General features: G+C 39.6%; 1 protein-coding gene across 1 annotated transcript in view; it reads left to right on the top strand.

Moving 5' to 3' along the window:
• Positions 1-21297, top strand: part of LOC148357516 (cell adhesion molecule 2-like) — a 177377-nt gene that overhangs the window by 143205 nt on the left and 12875 nt on the right. The window contains exons 4-7 of the mRNA XM_088345296.1: positions 5217-5369; positions 5444-5581; positions 20759-20917; positions 21098-21188. Of these exons, the coding sequence (XP_088201422.1) occupies positions 5217-5369; positions 5444-5581; positions 20759-20917; positions 21098-21188 (541 nt within the window). The remainder of the gene's footprint in view (positions 1-5216; positions 5370-5443; positions 5582-20758; positions 20918-21097; positions 21189-21297) is intronic.

The raw sequence follows: 21297 nt of genomic DNA, 5'->3' as shown, positions 1-21297 counted from the left end.
TTTCTGGGTAGAAAAAAAAGCTTGTTTTCCATGTAGATCTTATAGCGCTGTTATTCAAGTCATTTTCTATTCACTCACACAGCACTACCAAAAATGCCTCTAGTAATTTAAAAACAACATCAATCTGCTTTGTTTTCATAAATGTTAAAAAAATTCCCAACAGCCTGAAGCAAAGTATTACAGATAAGGTGTGTCTTTTTTTTTGTTTTTTGATATGAAAGACTTGCAAAAAAGAGAATATTAAAATGACCTTAAAAATAATAATAATAATAAAAAAGGCGAAAGTTGTGCGTATTAATAAGCGACGTCTGGCTGGAGCCGAAGACAAAATCTGATCTCTGGCCTTTGAATAATTTGTTCCATTTTTATTCAGCTCTGACAAATGAGGATAAAAAGCTCCATAGATGATTCGGCCCTATGAAAGAAAAAAAAGAGGAAGGATGAAAAATGCATCTCTCTCTCTCTGCCTTTCTCTCTCTCTCTCTCTCTCTCTCTTTTTTATTCCTTTTTAATTCTTCTAGCAGGCGCCGGAATATGTAAAACATGCGGTTAGCATTATTTAGGAGAAAAAAGGGATAAAAAAGGGAACAAATATATTCTTAACTCATTTGCTGTTATAGACATCCATGTTCCACTTTAACTAGGCTGCTATGGACTGCAATACATGTCAAGATCGGTTTGAGCTAGGTTGCTATAGACATCAAATATCCATTTAAGTTAGGCTGCTATAGAGGTCAAAGAACTATTTCAGCTATCTGAAATAGACGGCTATACACGTCAAAGTTACATTTAAGCTAGGCTGCCATTAACGGCTATACATGTCAAAGATCAGTTTTAGTTAAGCTGGTCTAGAAGTCAAAGATGCTAAAGATGGCTATCAAAGTCCAAGTTTGTTTCAGCTAAGCTTCTCTGGATATCAAAAATCCATTTAGGCAAGGTTTCTATAGACTCAGAGGTAATTTAAGTTATCTTTTGCGTCTCGTCAGCCTAACTAGGCTGACACATAATGCTACAAATGTCAAAGATCCATTTAAGCTAGGCCGCTCTAGACGTCATATATCCATTTAAGTTAGGCTGCTATAGACGGCTATACACATCGAAGATCCATTCATGTTAGGCCGCCATAGGCAGCTAGAGAAGTCAAAGGTCTGTTTTAACTAGACTGCGATAGAAGGCTTTAGATGTCATAAATTAATTCAAGCTGTGTTTCCATAGACTGCTTTAAGTAAAATATCCATTTAAGTTAAGCACTTCAGACTTAAAATATCCGTTCTAGCTAGGCTGCTCTAGACATAAAACATCTAGGCTGCTACACACGTCAAAATTTCATTTAAGGTAGGCTGCTTGAGAAGTCAAAGATTCATTCAAGCTGACTGCCATAGACAGCTAAGATGCCAAAAATCCATTGTAGCTAGACTGCTCTACACATTAAACATCAATTTAAACTAGGCTGCTATGGACAGCATAGATAGCAAAAATACATTCTAGTGAGGATGCCCTAGGCATCAAAGATGCTTTATAGACGGCTATCAATGCCAAAGTTCAGTTTAAGCGAGGCTAGACATCACAGATCCATTCTAGTTTGGCTTTTTAGAAGATAATTCAGGTCTAGGCTGCTATAGACTATAAACAGCAAAGTCAATTTAAGTTAGGCCACTATAGGCATAAAAGATCCATTCCAACTAGGCTGCCATAGATGAGTATAGACCTCATAGATCCATTTTAGCAAGTTTCCCTTTTCTGCTACAGACGTCATAGATCCATTTGGCTAGGATGACATAAACTGTTACTGATGTAAAAGATCCATCCAAGCTATGGTGCTATTGACAGCTAAACAGTACACGCCAAAGATCCGTTTTAGCATGGCTGCTCCAGGCTTCTATAAACGCCAAAGATGCATTTAAGCTGGGCTGACATAGCAGGTATAGGCATGAAAGATCCATTAAAACTAGGCTGTTATAGACTGCTTTTAACAGGAAATCAATTTCCCGTTGTCTTTGTGACTAAAGTAACACATGATGAGATTGCGTTTTAAAGTCAGTGATGAAAATGAAGTATAAAATAGTGAAATCAAAGACATGCGTTATCATTAGCGAAATAAGCAGGGCTTGGCATGTTCGGTCAGTCTTTATCACACTCAGTGTGAAAACCTTATCAGGAATGAATGCAAAAATACATTTTGGGGAAATAAATATTTACCCTAAAAAACGTGGGGAAAACAAGACAAACCTTGTGGACAGAAACCCCTTACGCCCCCGAGGACGGATATTGCCGTGTCGGTTTTATAGTTCATCCTTGAAAACGTGGTTCAAGGTCACCCAGGCAGATGTCCAAGTGTCAGCTTTCCGTTGGGAAATCAAGCCCCTTTTTCATGGCATTGATTTCCTCAAGCGCTTGCTAAAACAATCCTTGTCACGTCCGCCTCTGATTGTGACCGATCTCCGTGTGGCATGTAGCGCTAAGCTAATAGCGGGGTATCTTGAATGGGCGTTGAGTGAGTAATAGGCCTTTAGGGCGCGGGCACCATTCGGTTTGAAAAAATTAGCAGAGAGGGCCAGAGGAAAAGGATGATTGATTTGATTTTTAATTTGCCGATACAACTTTGAACCCGATAAATTGGCAAGGAAAAAAATATAATGCACATAGGCCTATCCAATGTTTCGCCTATCGTCCTGCTTTTCTTTCAATTACTTCCATTTTCTTTTTCCATCCGTTTGAAAATTGAAAAAATGACAATGTTTTTTTGTTTACGAATCAAATAGAGGTGGAGACTTAAGACACATAACTTTTGGTATCAGGTGCACAATAGCCGTCTTTTTCTACCAATAAGCAATGAAATTCCGCTTCTAGACAACAATACCAATAATCTTCATCTTTGTCAACAACTACTTAGCTGTACTCATTTGTAGCACACTTTATGAAGCGGTAGAGAGGTGGCTCAGGCTGTTGTGATTGTACAAGCTCCTGAGTACATTAAGACGTCAATACAGATAATTACATCAAGTCAAATTAGTTTGTAAAGCTCTTTTAAGGCAAACAAAATTGCCACTCAAAGTGTTGTAAAAAAGCATTCAGTATAAAACAAGACAATAAAATCCCTGTTGCCCTCCCCACCCGACAACCCGAAACACATCATACATAGACACACGCAATGGTTAAAATACAATAAAAACAAAAGAAATAGTAATGGAAATGGAAATAAAATATGATTATGGTAAGGCACAGATTAACCTTGTGAGGAGAATGACCGAAGGGAGGCTTATCCACACTTATGGATAGGGATGGCAGCAGATGGTCTCAGAATTTTCAGTCGTTGAACCACTCCCTAACAGTGTGATGCCCCCAAATGAGGAAACACTGAAATATAAAAATAGAAATAAAAACAACTGCAGAACAAAACAAAAAGTGTGAAAAAATGTATGATATGGTAAAAGGTCAGAAGTTAAACAGATCAGAACTAAATAAAAAAGATCAATTAAAACCCGTATTAGAAAAGGCTCCGATAGGAATTAGTGGACAGGTGTTGTGAAAGGATAGAGGGATGTTTAGACATGTTCTTAAAGCTGAGCAGGGCTCCTTTATGATGCAGAAGGGGTAAAACCAGTGAAAGCTGTCGGGCTCTGCTGTTGAACAGAAGAGTGTGTTGTGTCACCTTGACCCGAGTGACATAGCCGCTTTCTTGTGTCCTGTTTCATCTAGAGGGATGAAAGCATGACCGACTTGGGTGACGAGGTGCTTAACTTGTTTGGGTATTATTTTTTTGTGAGTTTTTTGCTACTTTTTTCTTTTCTTTGTTTTTGTGTACGTGTTTGTCTTGCTGTCGGTTACCCCAGTCGAGGGATATGACAAGGGTAGATAGATAAAAAAATCTATGGAAGATGAAAATGCATTATGATAAGTAACAAACATGCTTAAAACTTATTAAACAAGAAGTGCCGCATGATAATGGCCTTTCGCACATTATGGAGAGGTAGAGAGGAGACGTAAACAAAATGTGCTACACATCTATAAATCCAATGATAATAGGGTACATAAATGCTTAAAAATTTTCGAACAAATTGACAGATTGTGGCAGAGCTTTCCAGTGCCTAACACAGATTAAAAAGGAGTAGAGAGCAATATGCCCTATTAGCTTCCACGTCTCTGAGCAATCACACAAAGTCTGTGAGCATCACTTGGAACAACAGTGAGCAACATCAATCTCAAGTGTGGCAACCAAATTATTATAGAAGATGTTCAAAACCTAACATCAAATCAAGTTTCATTTTGCTGGGTTACTGGCAATGGTAAAAAAAAAATCCACACAATGATAAATTGGCTACACGGCCCAAAACAATAACTTTACAATAACTTTTACATAAGATTTCCATTTTTAAAAAAGTATCTTTTGTTACACAATACTAACTGTGGATTTATTTAGTTGGTTGCACAATACAGAACTGCATTTAAAAACACTCCTTCAGTGGAAGTAGTGTTGACAAAAAGATTGACTTGATATAGTTGCAAATTATTTGAATGTAGCACCAGATTTTTCAGCAACCTTTAACCCAAGATGTTTTTACGCAATTGTCAACAGTCAGACAAGACAAGCAAAAAAGTTGCTTTATAACCATGGACAAGCCGAAAGAAACACGTTTTACACACTGTGCAAAGGCAGAAACTTACTGAAAGTTACGTACAAAGTGTGTGCATCCACCAGTTCAACAGCGGAGACTCCTACAGAACCACCAATTGCCATTGCAATTGAGCACGCTTGCACCATAGAGACAACATTGGTAGAGAGGAAACATGACCAAGTTGAGCTACTACCTCCATAAACCAAATTATAATGAGGGACATAAATGCTTAGAATCTTTTCAACTACTTCTATGGAAAATCAAAATGTATTTTAATGAGGAACATAAATACCTAGATTTTTTTCAAACACGTCATATCAACCGATTATGGCCGAGCTCTCCAGTACCTCACTTACATTACGAAGAGTTAGAAAGGAGATTTGACCAACTTTCACTTCTATAAATCAAATTATAGTGATGAACATAGATGCTTAAAATCTTTCAAATAAGTAGTGGCGTCAGGTTGACTAACTATAGGGTCTCTTTTTTTCTATTCTGCCGATAACTGACATTATATTGGGCTGTTATTGGTATCTTGCATCCTAAATTTGAATCTCATAATTGTGTTTCTCATATAATTTGTTTTTATCTTTTGTGCAGCTCTACGAGATAACCGTATTGAACTGGTGCGGGCATCATGGCAAGAGCTTACCATTCGCATTAACGACGTGAGCCTGAGCGATGAGGGCCAGTACACATGCTCGCTCTTCACAATGCCCGTCAAGACCACCAAGGCATTTCTCACTGTCCTAGGTTGGCTGAGAACTGTGACAAAGACCCGGTGGGCTTTTATAATACCTAATGTTGGTGCGTTGGGTTGTGTCCAGGAGTGCCGGAGCGACCCGAGATCACGGGCATCACCAGCCCCGCCCTGGAAGGTGAAATCATAACCCTGACCTGCACCACGGCAGGCAGCAAGCCGGCTGCCCGCATCCGCTGGTTCCGAAACGACAAAGAAGTCCAAGGTGGGCCAGAAAACTTCGTCTCGTTGTTAATATAACAAATATTGTACAAAATTGTGTCATTCAACCACAATTTTTAAGTGTTTTTAGGGTGTGTGCACACATATGACACCTCTCTGATACATTTTTAGTTACAAGAGTGTTGTTTGAGATGCATGTAAGAGCAGGCAGAGCAAATGTGTGAGAGTGAGTTGCATGTAAGTCAGCTGATGTTTGCAGATGGCACTTCTTTGGCGGATGACACTGCAGCAGGACTAAGTTATTCGGTAGATGAATTTTTTTAAGAGTGTATAAGAGAAGGAGGCTTAAGGTAAATGCAGACAAAAGTAAAGGCATGGTCACACAGCCTTTCACGGGCGTATCGAGGCTGAATCACGGCCAGAAATTTCTGCCCGTGAAGCAGACGCTGTTGGACGCTTTGAGATCGCGATACAGACGAGATACAGTAGTGCTTTACACACGGTAAGAAATTCACACGCCGTTGGCCGCGCGAAAAAGTTTTGCGCTGCTCAAAACTTTAGACCACGGGTAACCGCGGGCGGCACACGTGGTACACACGAGGTAATGACGCGGTACAGACGCTATGGCCGCGGCCAAGACATGGTTACACGCGGGTAGGACGCGAAATTTTAGCAGGTAATCGCGGGTGGAGCACAGTCATAGCACGTTTGTTCTGCGCCTGTATCGCGGTGTTATCACGTGCATAGCGTGTGTAACGCGTATAAGCACGGTCAAACGCGATGCAGCCGCGGTTATCCGCGATAAGGACGCGGAACAGTCACCGGCATCTGTTTCGCGGGCATACCACAGGTAAACAGCGGGTTTAGCCAATTTTGCACATTTTCCACCGCGTCTGCGTTACGCCCGTGAAAGGCTGTGTGACCATGCCTTAAGGTAATGAGAAGTTCGAGAGGTGGTGAAGCAGGTGAATTAGAGATGTTTTCGAATGGTGTCAAGTTGCAGGAGGTAGATGGTTTTAAGTATTTGGGTTTGGTGTGTGGCAGCAGGTGGGTGGTGGTTTGGAGGAGGATGTGAAGAAGGGGGTCGCTAAAGGGTGCAGGGGAATGGGTGTGCTGACCTGATTGTTAAAATGTATAGATCTGCAAATGGATGCAAAGCGAGGATTGAATTAAGGTGTGGTGGTACCATCAGTGACGGTATGGCTCAAAGTCTTGGGGTTTGAGAGTAAATGAGCGTAATAGATTAAATGTCTTTGAAATTAGATATCTGCATATTAAGTGTGGAGTGACATGACCGTATTGGTGAAGGAATGAAGAAGTAAGGAGATGTGAGGTCGAATAATTTTATGGATGCAAGAGTGTCTGCTAGGGAGAGATGTGAATGGCGAAGGATAGTTTAGAATGTCTGATTTCGTTGCATGTGATGCAGAGGGGGAAAACCAGTGAATTCACCCAGGCCTCTCTGCTGATGAAAGGTTACATGGCACAGCAAACCACCCCTTGCTGTGCTGTGCGCTTATTGTTCGATGTCATGTTGGGCAGAGAGGAAGGAAGTTAATTTTTGTTGAATGTGTTCATGACTCTGGCCACGTACCACTAGGGGGATATGGCTTAGGTATGTAGATAGAGCAGAACCCCGGGATACAAAATGAATCTGTTGTGAAGAGGGGATCGCAAAGTTGCCGTATAGTGCTGGATAGAAACCTATGCTAATTAGCACGTAATCCCCAGCATCCCTGATAAAAACACTATTGATGTGTAATATACAGTGCATGGCAAGGAAAAATGAAAGTGTATTTACGTTTAGTGTGATATTGCTTGAGTTGGTCCAGTGGAGAAGCAGATGGATGCAGAGAGGGTGCGAAGAGACTGAAACATTTCAAAAAATTTTACTATTTGGGGTTGTCATTCTCCTAGATTTCCTTACTTTAATCGCCTCTTTTATTCTGAATAATAGTCCTGAATGTTAATTATTTACGGCCATGCACCCGAGCAAGAGGAAAGAGGAAAAAAATTTGTGCCTTCTTTGCATTGGTACTGATCGCAAAATTATTTTCCATCGTTAGCATATTTTCGCTTCTTCCTTTAGCATCACTGTAAGCCTTGGGTCCTATAGGGAAAAAAACAGCACACAAATATTATCAGGAAACCAGAACAGACCAGTGGACCCCAGAGCATTCGTTTAAGTCTTTTATTAAGGAAGCGTTCAGGGCTTGCTGGAGACGTGATGGCCGTCAGACTTCAGCAGCGGCGCCGGGGAGATAACTTCGGAACGAGTCCGGAATCGTAGTGTGGAAGTCAGGCAGGTCGTGTTTACCTGGGCTGGAGAGGAGATCAAAGCGTGGAACGGAAACAGGTCGGATCGGAGGCGGGCAGAAACGGGTAAGCAGAGTTCTTAAATGAACGGGATATCAGGAGAAACACACAGAGTTACAAAATGTACAGTCTGACACTGCTCTCTGGACGCAGCGCGCTTAAGAGAGAAGAGCCAGCCAATCAGAAGGAGCCCACCCAGGCGCCACATGATTGCTCCAGGTGATCTGAGTTAGTAATCATGACAAATATGGTATTTCCCATTAGGCACTAGAGGGACAAGATAATAACTTGACACCACGCTAAAATAGTCAATCAGCAGCCACTTTGAAAAATATTTTAAGTCTTTATGTTCCTCATTAGAATATATTTTGATTTGCTATAGAAGTTGTCGCACATCTTGATTGTGTCTCTACCTCTTTGTAATGTGAGAGGCGCACGGGAGCTCGGGTATGATCTCTCTCATGGCTCAGGCTGTTTTAATTGTACATGTTTTTAAGTACATATATAGTTGCTATTTAGTTTAGTAGTTGCAGAACTTGGTCATGTCTTCTCTCTACCTCTTCATAATATGCACAAGGTACCAGAGAGCTCAGCCAAGATCAATGTCATGGCTCAGGGTGTTGTGAATCTACAGGCTTCTGAACTTCAGCGAGTGCATTTGTTTTGGAGTATTCTTTTTTTAATTATATCTATTCTAACAATGTGCACAAGGCAAGAGAAAGCTTACCCATCACAGGTGGTGTGGCTCAGGGCACCATTGTGACTATATGGACTTCTAAAAAATTATTGCAATAATTAACAAAACATGATTCAAATTTTCTTCACCATTAAAAAGGACATATGCGACCAGTGTTCCCTCTAAACTGCGCGCGTGCGCAATTGCACATTCTCAGCGCACAAGAAAATCTAGCCAGCGCACAAAAATGAGGGCTCAAAATTACTAATTAAAAGAAGCGACTTAAGTCAAAGTTACATTGCATGAAGGTAAAACTACACGGGTTCCCCTGACGTTGTGTCCTAAATGCGGTATTTTGAAGTCGAGTCGAAATAGCACAAAGTTGAGTAAAGTTAGTAGAGTTTGTCGAGAACCGGCTTCTTCGGCTCGGCTTACTAAAAGGAACCGGCTCTTTCGGGTCCTACACGGCTCTTCAGGTTGTTTTTGCTTCTTTAATCACAACATGACCAAATATTATGTAAAATTATGCACAGAATGACTTAAAGGAAGGGGGGAATAGAACAAAAACGAAAAAAATACCAAGATGAAAAAGTAGTGAAAAGCTGAGAAAAAAAGAAACAAAAGGAACAGAAAAAAGAAGGAAAAATTTAGAAAAAAGACAGAAAAAAGAAAAGAAAGAAATGTAGGAAAAAAGTAAATAGAGAACAAAAAGAAAAAAGTAACAGCTCAGAAAAAATAAACACAATGAGATTTTTTTAAGGAATTTTTAAAAAAGTAGAAAAAAACACGGAAAAAAGAAGAAAAAGTTTGTGTTGCATTCAAATAATTTCCAATTATATCAAGTGAATCTTGTTGCCAACATTGTACTTCCACTAAAACATGTGATTAAGTACAGTTCTGTATCTTACAACCGACTAAATAAGCCCCCAAAAATGTTAATACTATGCGACAAAATATATCAGGAAATAAAAAGAAATGGATATCTTGTGAAAGAATTGTAAGAACAAATGACGTTTGTAGGCCGTACAACCTTTGCAATAGTACATGAGTCAATTCATTCAAAAGAGAAAAATAATTTTGCATTGCCGGAAACTCAGCACAATGTAACTTGATGTCAAGTTTTGGACATGTTTGATAATTAATTATCTTGCCACACTTGGGATTATGGTTGCTCACTGTTGTTTCAAGTGTTGCTCACCGGCTTTGTGTGAACGCTCAGACCCGTGGAAATTTAGAGGGAACATTGTATGCGACTATTTCAAAAGGCAATATGGAGTCGATTGTTTTTAAAAAAAAAGTTTTTCTATTTCCAAGTTTAAATTGTCAAAAGTCCCCAGATGGTAAACAAAAGAAATCTGTTGTGACATTAGGCAAAAACATGAAGGAATTTTCCAGAGCAGCATATGGCGTGGTGATCACACGGAAAGCACATATTGTACATACATAAGCACATGCTTTTTTCTGGTTTTATCACTTCATCACAAAGGCAAAAGAACAACAAAATTAAGTCAAGACTATTTTGACGCCTGCTTTCAACATTTTGATGTTCGTCCCTTTCTCTTAATTTAAGTTTTGCTCTTGAAAAAGTTTTGTTGGCACTGCCGTCAAGTTGGACGGTTGATGGAGGCTGTCGGTGGACATATATCGCTCGTTTTTGAGCGTTTTGTCAAAAGTTGTTTTTGAAAAAATTGGAATGTTTCCGAAAAAAACAATGGGACACTTGATTAGGAAGGTTTGCATGATCCGATCAATATAAATATACAGTAGATCCCTGGGATACAAAATAAATCTGTTCTGGGGTGAGAAAATTATAAAATGAAATTGTAGTATGACGGGTTATAGAAATCCATGGTAATTAGCTAATGCATTACAAACCCCCGCTACCCCAGGTAATAGATTATGTTGTGGGCCCAGTTCTTTTACAGTCTTCCTCTCCTCCTGCCCCCTTGATTTGTGCCCTGTAGAATTATCTTGGTCAGTCCTATTGATCTTATAACGGGACCATACCACTGCAGTTTTCATCTGGCACAATGAACAAGAATTCTTTGTAGGGTCCAATGTGCCCTCTGATGGTGTTGCGCACCGTTTCGTTTGTCACATGGGCTAAGTAGCTGAAGCCTAGAAGTCTTCTGTAGCATCGCATCACTAAGGGTCGAATTTTCTTTTCCAGTTTTTCTGTGAGAGTCCATGTCTCACAGGTTTAGAGGAAGATTGATGTAACCAGTGATTGTATGAGTCTGATCTTTGATTTCACTGTTCAAAATATTCAATATCACTGGAACCCAGTGGAGGGGGCAAAACCAAACCCCAAAAAACAGTCAGGAGAGGGATGGGCACTGCCAGGCTGTACCTGACCAAGACATACTACATCTCACATATTCAGATTAAGATATATCTTATTGTCATTCTTGTACACGTGTATACAGAACGAAATGTCGATACATCTGACCCGCACAGTTTCCTTGAATGTACAGATATAAATAAAATAATGTATTAAATTGGAGAATTGAAGTACTAATAATATACTAAATAATTATAGTTCTGTATAGTATTATACAGTAGTGCAAAGAGTGCAAGAGGAGCAGCTAACCAGATGTGCAATGGGCAGTCAGGTAAACAAGTCACTATACAATAACAATTACACTGGAGTACGATAGTGCAGAGTAGAACAGATGTGCAAAGGAGTGGCTAGGTATAAGAGAACTGCCAGTAGTGCAAAAAAAAAAAAAAAAAAAAAACAGATGTACAGATTAGCAGCTGTGTAGGCTTACTATGTGTGTGTGATTGACCATTTAACAGTCTAATGGCCAGGGGGACAAAGCTGTTGCAGAACCTGGTGGTCCTGCACCGCACACTGTAGTACCTCTTCCCAGAGGCTAGCAGAGTGAACAGTCCATGAGGGGGTGAGAAGGGTCCCTAATGATGTTCTTGGCTCGGGATAGGCAGCGCTTCTGGCCAATGTCCTGAATGGAGGGGAGAGAAGTCCCGATGATTTTCTCTGCTGTCCTCATCACCCGACCCCACTGCAGCCTCCACACCACATTTATTCATTGGTAGCAGCCATTACATTAAGGCACAATGCAGCCTATTTAGTGGTTTATCCATCCATCCATTATCTGCACCGCTCGTACTCAGTAGGGTCGTGGGGCTGTTGGAGCCCATACCAGCTGTCTTCAAGCAATGGGCAAAAGACACCCTAACTGGTTGCCAGCCAGTCACAGCAATAGTTTAAGGCCAGATTTCTGTTTTTCTTTAAATAGAAACCACCAATTTTGTCTTTGTCTTGTTTTTATGTGATTTTTCTTGTTTTCATGCCGTGTCATCTCCAACCTCCAATTTTCTTTGTCATTTTAATACCTCCAGGAAACTAAAATGAGCGTACCTCCTTTATGACGTTTTATCCCTAAATATAAAATCTCAACTCCTTGCTAACGTCTCGTTCCCTTAGTGGCCAGACAATAAAAATATATTTCTGACCCAGACAACGGTGTACAATGGATTCAACATTAATCCAATCTGAGGTGGAGATTGCGGAGAGAAATTGTATAGATCTTGTGCCCGGCCGGACCCGAATATCAGGCTTCTCTCTATCTCTCTCTCTCTCTCTCTCTAGCTGATTTTTTTTCGTATATAATCTACTCCTCATGTGTTTTATGTTTCTTATTCTTGGTAGAGGATCTGCATAGCATGCATTCTACCCTGAAGACTTAGGTAGGGTGATTTTTTTTTCCGTCTCCGTCAAGCCGCTTATTATCAGAAACTGCAAATTTCACGTTTTTGATATCTAAAGCCGAAGTGTTCACTGTGGCACCGGAATGTTCGTTGTCGGAGGTAGTCAGGGTAGCGTGCATGATGTGCACTTTGGAGCCGAAGTGCGCACCTGGCACCGAGCTGCCCGTTGTCAGAGACGGAAAAAATCACTTTTGCAATGTAGCGATAATGCTGCACACTTCGACGCTGGGCTGTATGTTGTCGGAGATGGCAAAAATCACCCTTATGAGGTCGTCAAGGAAGTGTGAATGATGTGAACCTAGGTGCCGGCCATTTCGTTATAGTTGGCCAAAATCAGCTTTCCTTCCCACAAATAAAAAGTGAAAATTTGGGTTTTTGTGGAGTTTGTTCGCTCAAATCAAGTTAAATCTCTTGGGCTTTTTCACACTCGAGTTTTTTACACTCTTTTGTCGGGTCGGGTCCGGCTGGATTTTTTTTTAGACCCGATCATACTTCTAATATTGTACCAAATAAATTGTTACGAAATTTTAATACGAACAAAAAGGGTGAGGCAATGTAGGATGTAGTTCGGCCAATAGAGGGCTCCGCGCTTTGTGCTAAAAATAGTAACACGGCTTCGTGCCGGCATCTTGGAAGTCTGTCGATTACAAGCGGTGATAGCGAGAGGAGCAAATATTTACTCAGTTTGTCTATTTATTTACTCAACTAGCTTCGTTTGTGTACGTATTTTGTCCATCAACACTATGGAAAACTACGTGGAGAGTTTAGACAAGCAAGCACGCGAGCGGTACGCTGCGAAGTTGCATTTTATTGGAAAATTGGATCCCTACAAAATTAAAAACAATGACTGGAAGTCTGATCCCGATTTGTTGCCGTGTGTGACTTACATCGAACTTGTTAACTATCTTATTTTCCACCCAAGTCCCTTTTGTGAACTGAAGGATTTTCAAAATTACAAAAGTATGGAAGCCTACGACAGATTTGTTACTGTGTTTGTCAAGGTTTGTGATGTGGCGAAAACCTGCGAACATTGGATGATACTACACTGAAACTCAAAACGCCATCCCGCCCGCCTCAGCCATTGTAAATTAAAGGTGTTAATTATGAGCCTTTCATCTAAACAAAGATTGAAAATAAATACAATTGCAAACAGCGCATACTTCATGTTTGTTTGATACATGTGTATGGTGAAGTAGTTATTTAATAATGTTATCCACTGAGAGAGAAGAAATATCTCATCAAAGTGGATGAAATGCACATTTACTATGTATTCTTGGTATATACTTGTTCAACATCTAGATCTTTTAAGAATATTTTTTCAGAAATGTTACTCAAGAAGCAACACCTACGGTATTTAACCTAGCCATACTTGAATGGTGTCGACAGATGTACATGAAGTACACATGTCCCATAACCTTTTTAAAATGTATTTCTACATCATAAATAATTCAATTTACCTGTCAGAAAGTGGTCAGAACAAACACGAACACAGTCAAGCTTTGGCAAATTCGACCGGTTGATAGCTGCCAGCCACATTCGTCTTCGCCGTTCACTTTTCTCCTGAGCTTCAATCCCCTGATTGTAAACACACTTCGGAAGTCTAAAGAAGCCCTTCCCACCCTTTTCCCCTCGGCTACAACAGCCAACAATAACGCACGTATTCGGCATTACAATGTAGAATCTAACTGGTTCACTGAACAATAACAATGAAGTGAAAAGCTTTGTGGACTTCCAAAATGGCCGCCAGCAATGCATTGTGGGTAATCTTAGGACCTCGAAGCACTCTATAGCATTAAAGCATCTTCATGATGTAGACAAAGGGCATATTATAATGCATAGACCAATAGCAGATAGGCATCTTAGCGAAGAAACTCTACATTCTGACAAACAATGCAAAGTTTTATACACTTTGGGGTACACAAAATCAATTGTTGTTGATATTGAATAATGGGGGAAACACTGTATAGTGGTATGAAAACATCCTAAGGCAGGGACGCCGTAACCGAGGGTCTAATGTATATGAAATATGAACTCTCTAACTCATTCCTTGCCCCACTAGATCATGTGTTCCAAATTCATGGTCAGCCACATTTTCATGTGGCCAGCGAGACAATGCTGAGAGAAGCACAAAAGAATGAGCTGCATCCCGTCAAACAATGACTTGCAGTTTTAAATACGTCCACTTGATATCGCCAAAGTCAAGCTCAACTTGCAAAGTACTGTATATGCTGACTACAATTTATCAACGGAAACATTGAGGAAACACACTCAATGTTTTTTGACTTAAAATGAATGTCATGGGCGCACCGTTTAAGGTGATACAAAAAATACAAAATCAAAGGAAAAAAACACTTTGGTGTCTTTGCAGAAGTTTCAACAAACTTTAACTTCTTCTTATAATATATAAATTGTCTAAAAATGAAGTTCCTATATCGGGTAAATGTTTTCGTAAAAAAATAATACAATTATTTTTCAAATCACAATGTAAATCATTTTACATTAGTGTTTGTATGCCATTTTGCCACTTTCCAGTTTGCAAGAGTTTACCGGAGTTAAATAAACTGCAGTGGAAAATAATTAAAAAATATATTTAACAAACGCACAGTTGATAAACACAACAAGGAATAAAATCTTAGTGAAGGAAAAAAATATTGAGGAAAAAAATCTTGAATAATCGTCAAATCTGACATTCCTGAATCCTAATTCACCGTATTTTCCACACTATGAGGGGCACCCCCCCCAAAAATAGTATTATGTCATATTTATTTTCATGTATAAGCCGCACTGAACAATAAGGCACATGGTATTAAAATCACAGTAAGAGCTACCATATCTATTTGTGTATAACTAACGTAAAATTTTGCAGACAAAGCAATAGCAACACATTAGAAGCAATGGGAATCGAATCCGGGTTGCAGGGACAAGAGTGCCTCTTTTTGGTGGTACCACTGGTGGACCTATGAAAAGGCATTCAAATGTATCTCATTATCACACTACTTTTACTGACGGTGCGCAAAACAAAGTTTAGAGAATGGAGAAAACGGAAAGAAACAAAGTTATGAACAAACAACGAGAAAACATGACGAGGAAAAAGACTCTGGTGTATCTGACGATGAATTGGATTTTGTATTTATTTATCCCTAAGGACACTTTGTGTTTTCTCCATTCTCTAAAATTGGTTTCTGGAACCGTGAGTAAATATAAAGTGATAATGGTCTAGTGCAAGTGTTGGGAACCCATGGCTTGCGAGCCAAATATGGCTCTTTTCATGAATACATATGGCTCGGAGATATATCCTACTTGAGCAAATTTCCTCTGGACCTTTCCAATTCTGATGAGCCCAAAGCTGAACTTGGACACCAACAGACCCCGTTTTGGCTGTACGTCGCTAAAGAATTCTTTTTTATGGCAGCTCATTAAATAATGTATATTAGGTGTTGAGACACTTTATGATAAAAACCCACAGAACCAACTGTAAACACACAAGCACACAGCAATTTTATGATGAAACATTAGGGATGACTGGATTTTTGTATCCATAGCACAATCCCTTCTCTCTCACACCCATTCACTGCGCTGGATGGAAATACATCTGTGAGCTTTTTGTGTGCAGTTTTTTCAACATTTTTACTAAAGAATTCTGCTTGCACCTTATTTTGAAACGAATATTTACGAGAAAAAAAATGAAGGTCAAAATGAGCCTCAACAATATTAAGTAACTGTGGGAGGGAAGTTATAAGGTGAACTTTCAAATTTCTCTCCAATATGGGGTGTTGAGGTGCACCTCATCTGGAAAATACAGTAAATGTGAGCCTCTGAATCGACCCCCTAGGCCCTCCAGCTAAGGTACACTTTTAAGTCATTAATTTACTCTTTCAAGAATGTTTTTCTACAATGTGGCCCTAGAACTAAAATGAATTTAACACCACTGCAGTACATAAAAATAAAGTCTGACCCAATCTGTATTGAATTAACTTTTCCAGGTGTCACATGTCGGCAGGGGCAAACACGTCCTCGTCACCTTAAACAGAACAAAGTGAGGCAATGGAGGGCTCGACTTAAAAACTTCATTTCCATGTCAAAGTGTCAAAGAGGCGAGAGAGGAGGGGGTAGCACGTCAATCAACGCTCTAGGATGTGAATCTTTTGTAGGCGTGCTTTTAAAGCACATCTTTTGCACTAGCAGCGCTATGTCGTGCTGTCACTCAAATTCATTGCTGGAGGGGGAGTGAATGAGTGGGTGTTTTTTTGTTTTTTTTCTCACGCCAGGTGTAATAGCAACAGCATGTCGCATTTATTTCATGCTCTGACTTTTTTTTATTGCCAAGCTGCAGGTGTGAGCTTGAAGTGGATGGGTTTGTTTGCACAAATGCGAGAATTCGGTAATTGCAAACAACGCAGCTTCCATTAATATTTGCTCTCCTGCTTCTGTGCGGGAAGCAAACAACAGTGACAAGTGTTGGCGTTTCCTGCAGAGCGAGTGCTTGTGATCATATGATCCTTGATTTGTTTTTTTATTACCATTTACTATTTCCATTTTCACTTTATTTACACATAGAATCCCGGGATACAGCATGAATTGTTCTAAGGTGGGGATTGCAAAGTCAAATTGCCAAAAAGTGGGAGAAAAAAATCTATGGCCAGTTGCACACACAATGACAACACCACGACGAACGGCAGTAAACAGTGGACGAGGCCACTAAACAGTAAGAAAACAACAACAAAAGCTATACTTTTCAACGCCATTGGCAATGACTAGTCAAACGAATATAGTGCAGCTGTCAGAAAGCACAAAAAGCGCTATTTAGAGAAACTGAGAATCTACCTATTCCTTCTTCCTCCTGACATAGATTCACATCCAACCCCAAATTGTCCTGACTTCATTTCACACAATCTGTACCACTGTATTGTAAATTGAGTATCCCCATACACCAGTGCTGATCTAAAGGTGAATAAGAATCCCGAATCTTACAAGTTATTTGTAGCTGGTACACTACAAAATATTCATCCCCGGCGTAACATGTCCCCCTCGTGCCTAAGTTGCTAAAACTACTTTGAATCTACATTTTTGGGGAATGTAATAGAACAGTAAAGCATGGGGCATTTGCAAATTGAATATAATTCACTTTTGAGTATGTTTAAAATATGTATTTTAAAGAAATTACACCTTATCTTCTGAACTTTGTTTCCCGTTTTAACTTTTGATAGTTTGACAGTTCATCTCGGGTAATAAGCTTCATCGTAGAACACATAACCGTTTTCACTACATGTGATATTTGGAAGATAATTGTTTTTGTTTGCTGGTTAATCTCACTAAAAGCAGTTAATTTCCAGAGTAAAACATTAACTTAGCTAGTTATATTGTTGCCGTTGTTATACTGGCCAATTACAGTATATTGACTGTCTTTGACGCATAAAATTGCTCGAAAATACATCAAACATACCTTGTAAAAAAATGTTGCCTGAAAATCCTGCAATACTTGACGCCTGCCAGTGCTGTGTGACGTTACGTGCAAAGGGTCAATTACTCAACCTGTTCCGAACCCCAGGTTCATCTCAAATCTTGGCACACATAGCAAATTAATGTAATTGATAATAAAAAGGATCATATATTTAAATGATAGAGCAATGATATGTAAAAAGAGATTCCACTGCTTCCAGGTCAACATGTTACTGTTTTGATTTGGGATGTCTAATAACACATTTTTCCTGGCCAATACCTGATATTTTAACTTGTCGCCGATGCCACATACTATGCTAGTAAACTTGATTCCGTAACCTCGGCAATGATATTTTCAACAAAGCACCTTTAAGGCCTCAGATATGTTCCCCTAAATATTCCAGCTATTAGTAATCATTATTATGAAAGTATAATCAATAATATTTCCCAAAGGCTTGATTTAGCAAAGCTACTCAGATATTAAACCAGGTTGAATAATTTTACAATAATTCCATTATGACCAACATCTCAGAAAGTATGATTCTCAGTTGTTTGGAGAGCAGACGACAGTTCCAATGTACTGATACCCCCCAAAAAGGGCATGTACCATTATTGATAAAGATACCTGGTAACGTTAATATTTTGGAGAAAAAACAGCCAACCTTGTTATGAACTTTCAAAGAAAACACCTGCATGATTATTTTACATCATGGAATGATTGTGTAACCAATGAAGCTAATTGTGATGTGCTTAGATTCGAATTTTATTGTGTTGAAACTGTTATACAATCAGATTTTGTGTTTACCGTATAACCGTATTACCGTATAACGTGCACTTTTCTTTGTACCCCAAAATAATTCATTTTTGGTGCCTGTTGTACACTAGGTTTTACAGTAGCACACAGCCATACTTGAACAATGATTAGTCAAAAAAATATCATTGAACAGATTTGCACAACATCCAATTCAATAAAAATCTAACCCGGATCGGGGCGGTGAAAGCGACAGATTTTTAACAACTAGACCACTAGGGTTATAGATGACATAAGTAAAGGCTTAAGCTTTTATCTCATCATCACACAATTTTACTCATGGTATCAAGTGGTTGAATATGTGGGTAGAATGATTCATTAACAATGTAAACTATGAACACAATAACCAAAATAAAATGTACATTGTACTTATTTAACGTCTTTTAAAGTGTGATTCAGGTTTGATAAACGATTTTAATCACAGCCCGACGTATGTGATACCGTAAATAAAAATACTGTGGTGATGAGATACAATATAATAACTTTTCTTGATGTTATCTATAACCCTAGTGGTCTAGTGACTCTCAGCACAGTGATTTGGGTTTGAACCCCATTGTTATAGTTCAAAACATTTGTGACCTACAGTGCTTAGTTTGAGCTAAGAAAAAGTGAACATTTTATTCTGAATTTCATTCAAAATTTTGTGCGCGCTTGACTAAATACGGTACTAGCTTTCTGCAAATAAACAAGACTCTTCCCTGGCCATCTCTTTCATCAGAATTTCAGATAAATAATTCTCCAATTTTATCCTCCTATTGCTATTCTCTAGGGCAGGGGTCAGCAACCTTTTCGGTGTGGAGTGCCACTTTAAAATGTCAGTGTGCCACACCAAGATTCATCACTCGCATAATTTGTTTTTAATATCCAACCGAGCTGTCATTTTACACCAGTCCAAATATTCAACATGGATATACATTTTAATTGTATAACTCAGTATTTTTCAACCCTTTTTGAACCAAGGTACACTTTTGTTTATAAAAATGTTCCGAGGCACACCGTCCGTTGAAAATGTTTGAAAGGGAAGTTAAGTCAAATATCTCACCGTACTACCTCATAAGCAGATAATTAGTACATAAAAAGAAGAAAATACTTAAAATAAAAAAGAATGATGTGCTTTATGTTTTTTTACAGTGCAATCTTAAACAAATTAAGTTATCAAATGTACTGTGCTACCTCAAGAGCAGATAATCAGTATATCAAAATCTACTGCCACCTACTGATATGGATGACTATTACAGTTCCTCATCTGAAGATTGCAATAATGCTGCATAATGGCCTGATTTTGTGGAAAGATGAAATTGGGCAAATTCCAGCGGCACACTGGTTGAAAAAGACTGGTATAACTGACCAATTTAATCAATCAACCAAAAAATGAATGTGAATAACAAGTGGAAAGGCCTGTTGCCATCCATGACTTCAACTTTTTGCCACAAGAATTAACCAGAATCAACCATTCTTCATTAACAATGAACCACAATCAAAAAACAAGTGCCATGGACAGCTACCATACAGTTCATCAATGAAATCTTATTACAGAAAATATCAAAACTTGAAATAACAGCAGCAAGGCAGAAGGCTACTTGAAAAAGTGTGCAACAGAAATAACAGCTGATTTGGTCTCAGATATAAATGGTTTACCGTGCTTTGCTATGCAGTGAGCAATGTGATAGATTGCTTCAGTGGTGGTGTTTGTTTGCCGTATCTGGACACAGCGCGTTTTGATGTCTCCGCCTTTCCAGACTCGTCCTTGAATTCATGTTCATGTTTCGTCTCGTAATGGCGTTTAACACTTGCTGTGCGAGGTGCAACGCTCTCGAGGCATAATGCACAAACAGCACGGTCATTTTTTGCACAAAGCCTCATTAGTCTGTCCACGCTGGCTGGAAAAAACGAAATGTTTTCGCTCGAGGAGCCGTCATGATTCTTTCGTTTATTGCGCGTGTGTTTCGTTGGCTGGGTTAAAACACAGATCTCTCCTCTGCGAGGCGTCGCACAAACACACACTGACACACGAAGCATAGTAGGGGCGCTAATGTAAAGCCTCTGAATAACACAGCGCGCAACTGAAAATGTCAAAATTTCAGGTAAAAATGCACATTTTTAAAAGATAATAATTATCATTTTGCCGTGCGCTCGCGTGCCACTGGTTAACCCCTCGCGTGCCAGCAGTCGGTTGCCGACCCCTGCTCTAGGGGGTCCATCACCTACCAGCAATTTGCTACCAACAGTTCTGTCGCCCCCTGCAGGCACGCCGGAGGTGAGCGCCTTGGGCAAATCGTTCACGGTGAGGAGCATCCTTCACTTCCAAGTGGACCGAGACGACGACGGCGTGGCCTACACTTGTATGGTTGAGCATGTGTCCCTGCCCAATCCCTACATGACCACCGAAGTTCTGGAGGTCCACTGTGAGTCCCACACAAACACAGATTAGCTCAAATTGATATTACATACATTTTCGGGTTTAGTTTCGCAATTCCGCTGGGATTAGTAAGGATTAGCATGCAGGTAAGGGACGAGCAGGCGTGGATTTCACGATGGCCGTCGCCAGGAGAGGTAATGGTGCTTTTTCTTGTGCGTATTTACAGACGCTCCCCGTCTGCTGATCGAGCATTCGCAGATCATCCCACAGGAGGGACAATACTTCAAACTGGAGTGCGTTTCTAGAGGAAACCCAATGTGAGTACTGTACAGCGTGGGAGCTTACGTTCACACACATACACACACACATTTTATATATATATATATATATATATATATATATATATATATATATATATATATATAT

This window comes from Urocampus carinirostris, chromosome 10 (genome assembly GCF_059441175.1).
Source record: "Urocampus carinirostris isolate Australia breed hairy pipefish chromosome 10, RoL_Ucar_1.0, whole genome shotgun sequence".
NCBI classification, from domain to species: domain Eukaryota; kingdom Metazoa; phylum Chordata; class Actinopteri; order Syngnathiformes; family Syngnathidae; genus Urocampus; species Urocampus carinirostris.
This window is presented reverse-complemented; position numbering and strand designations above follow the sequence as displayed.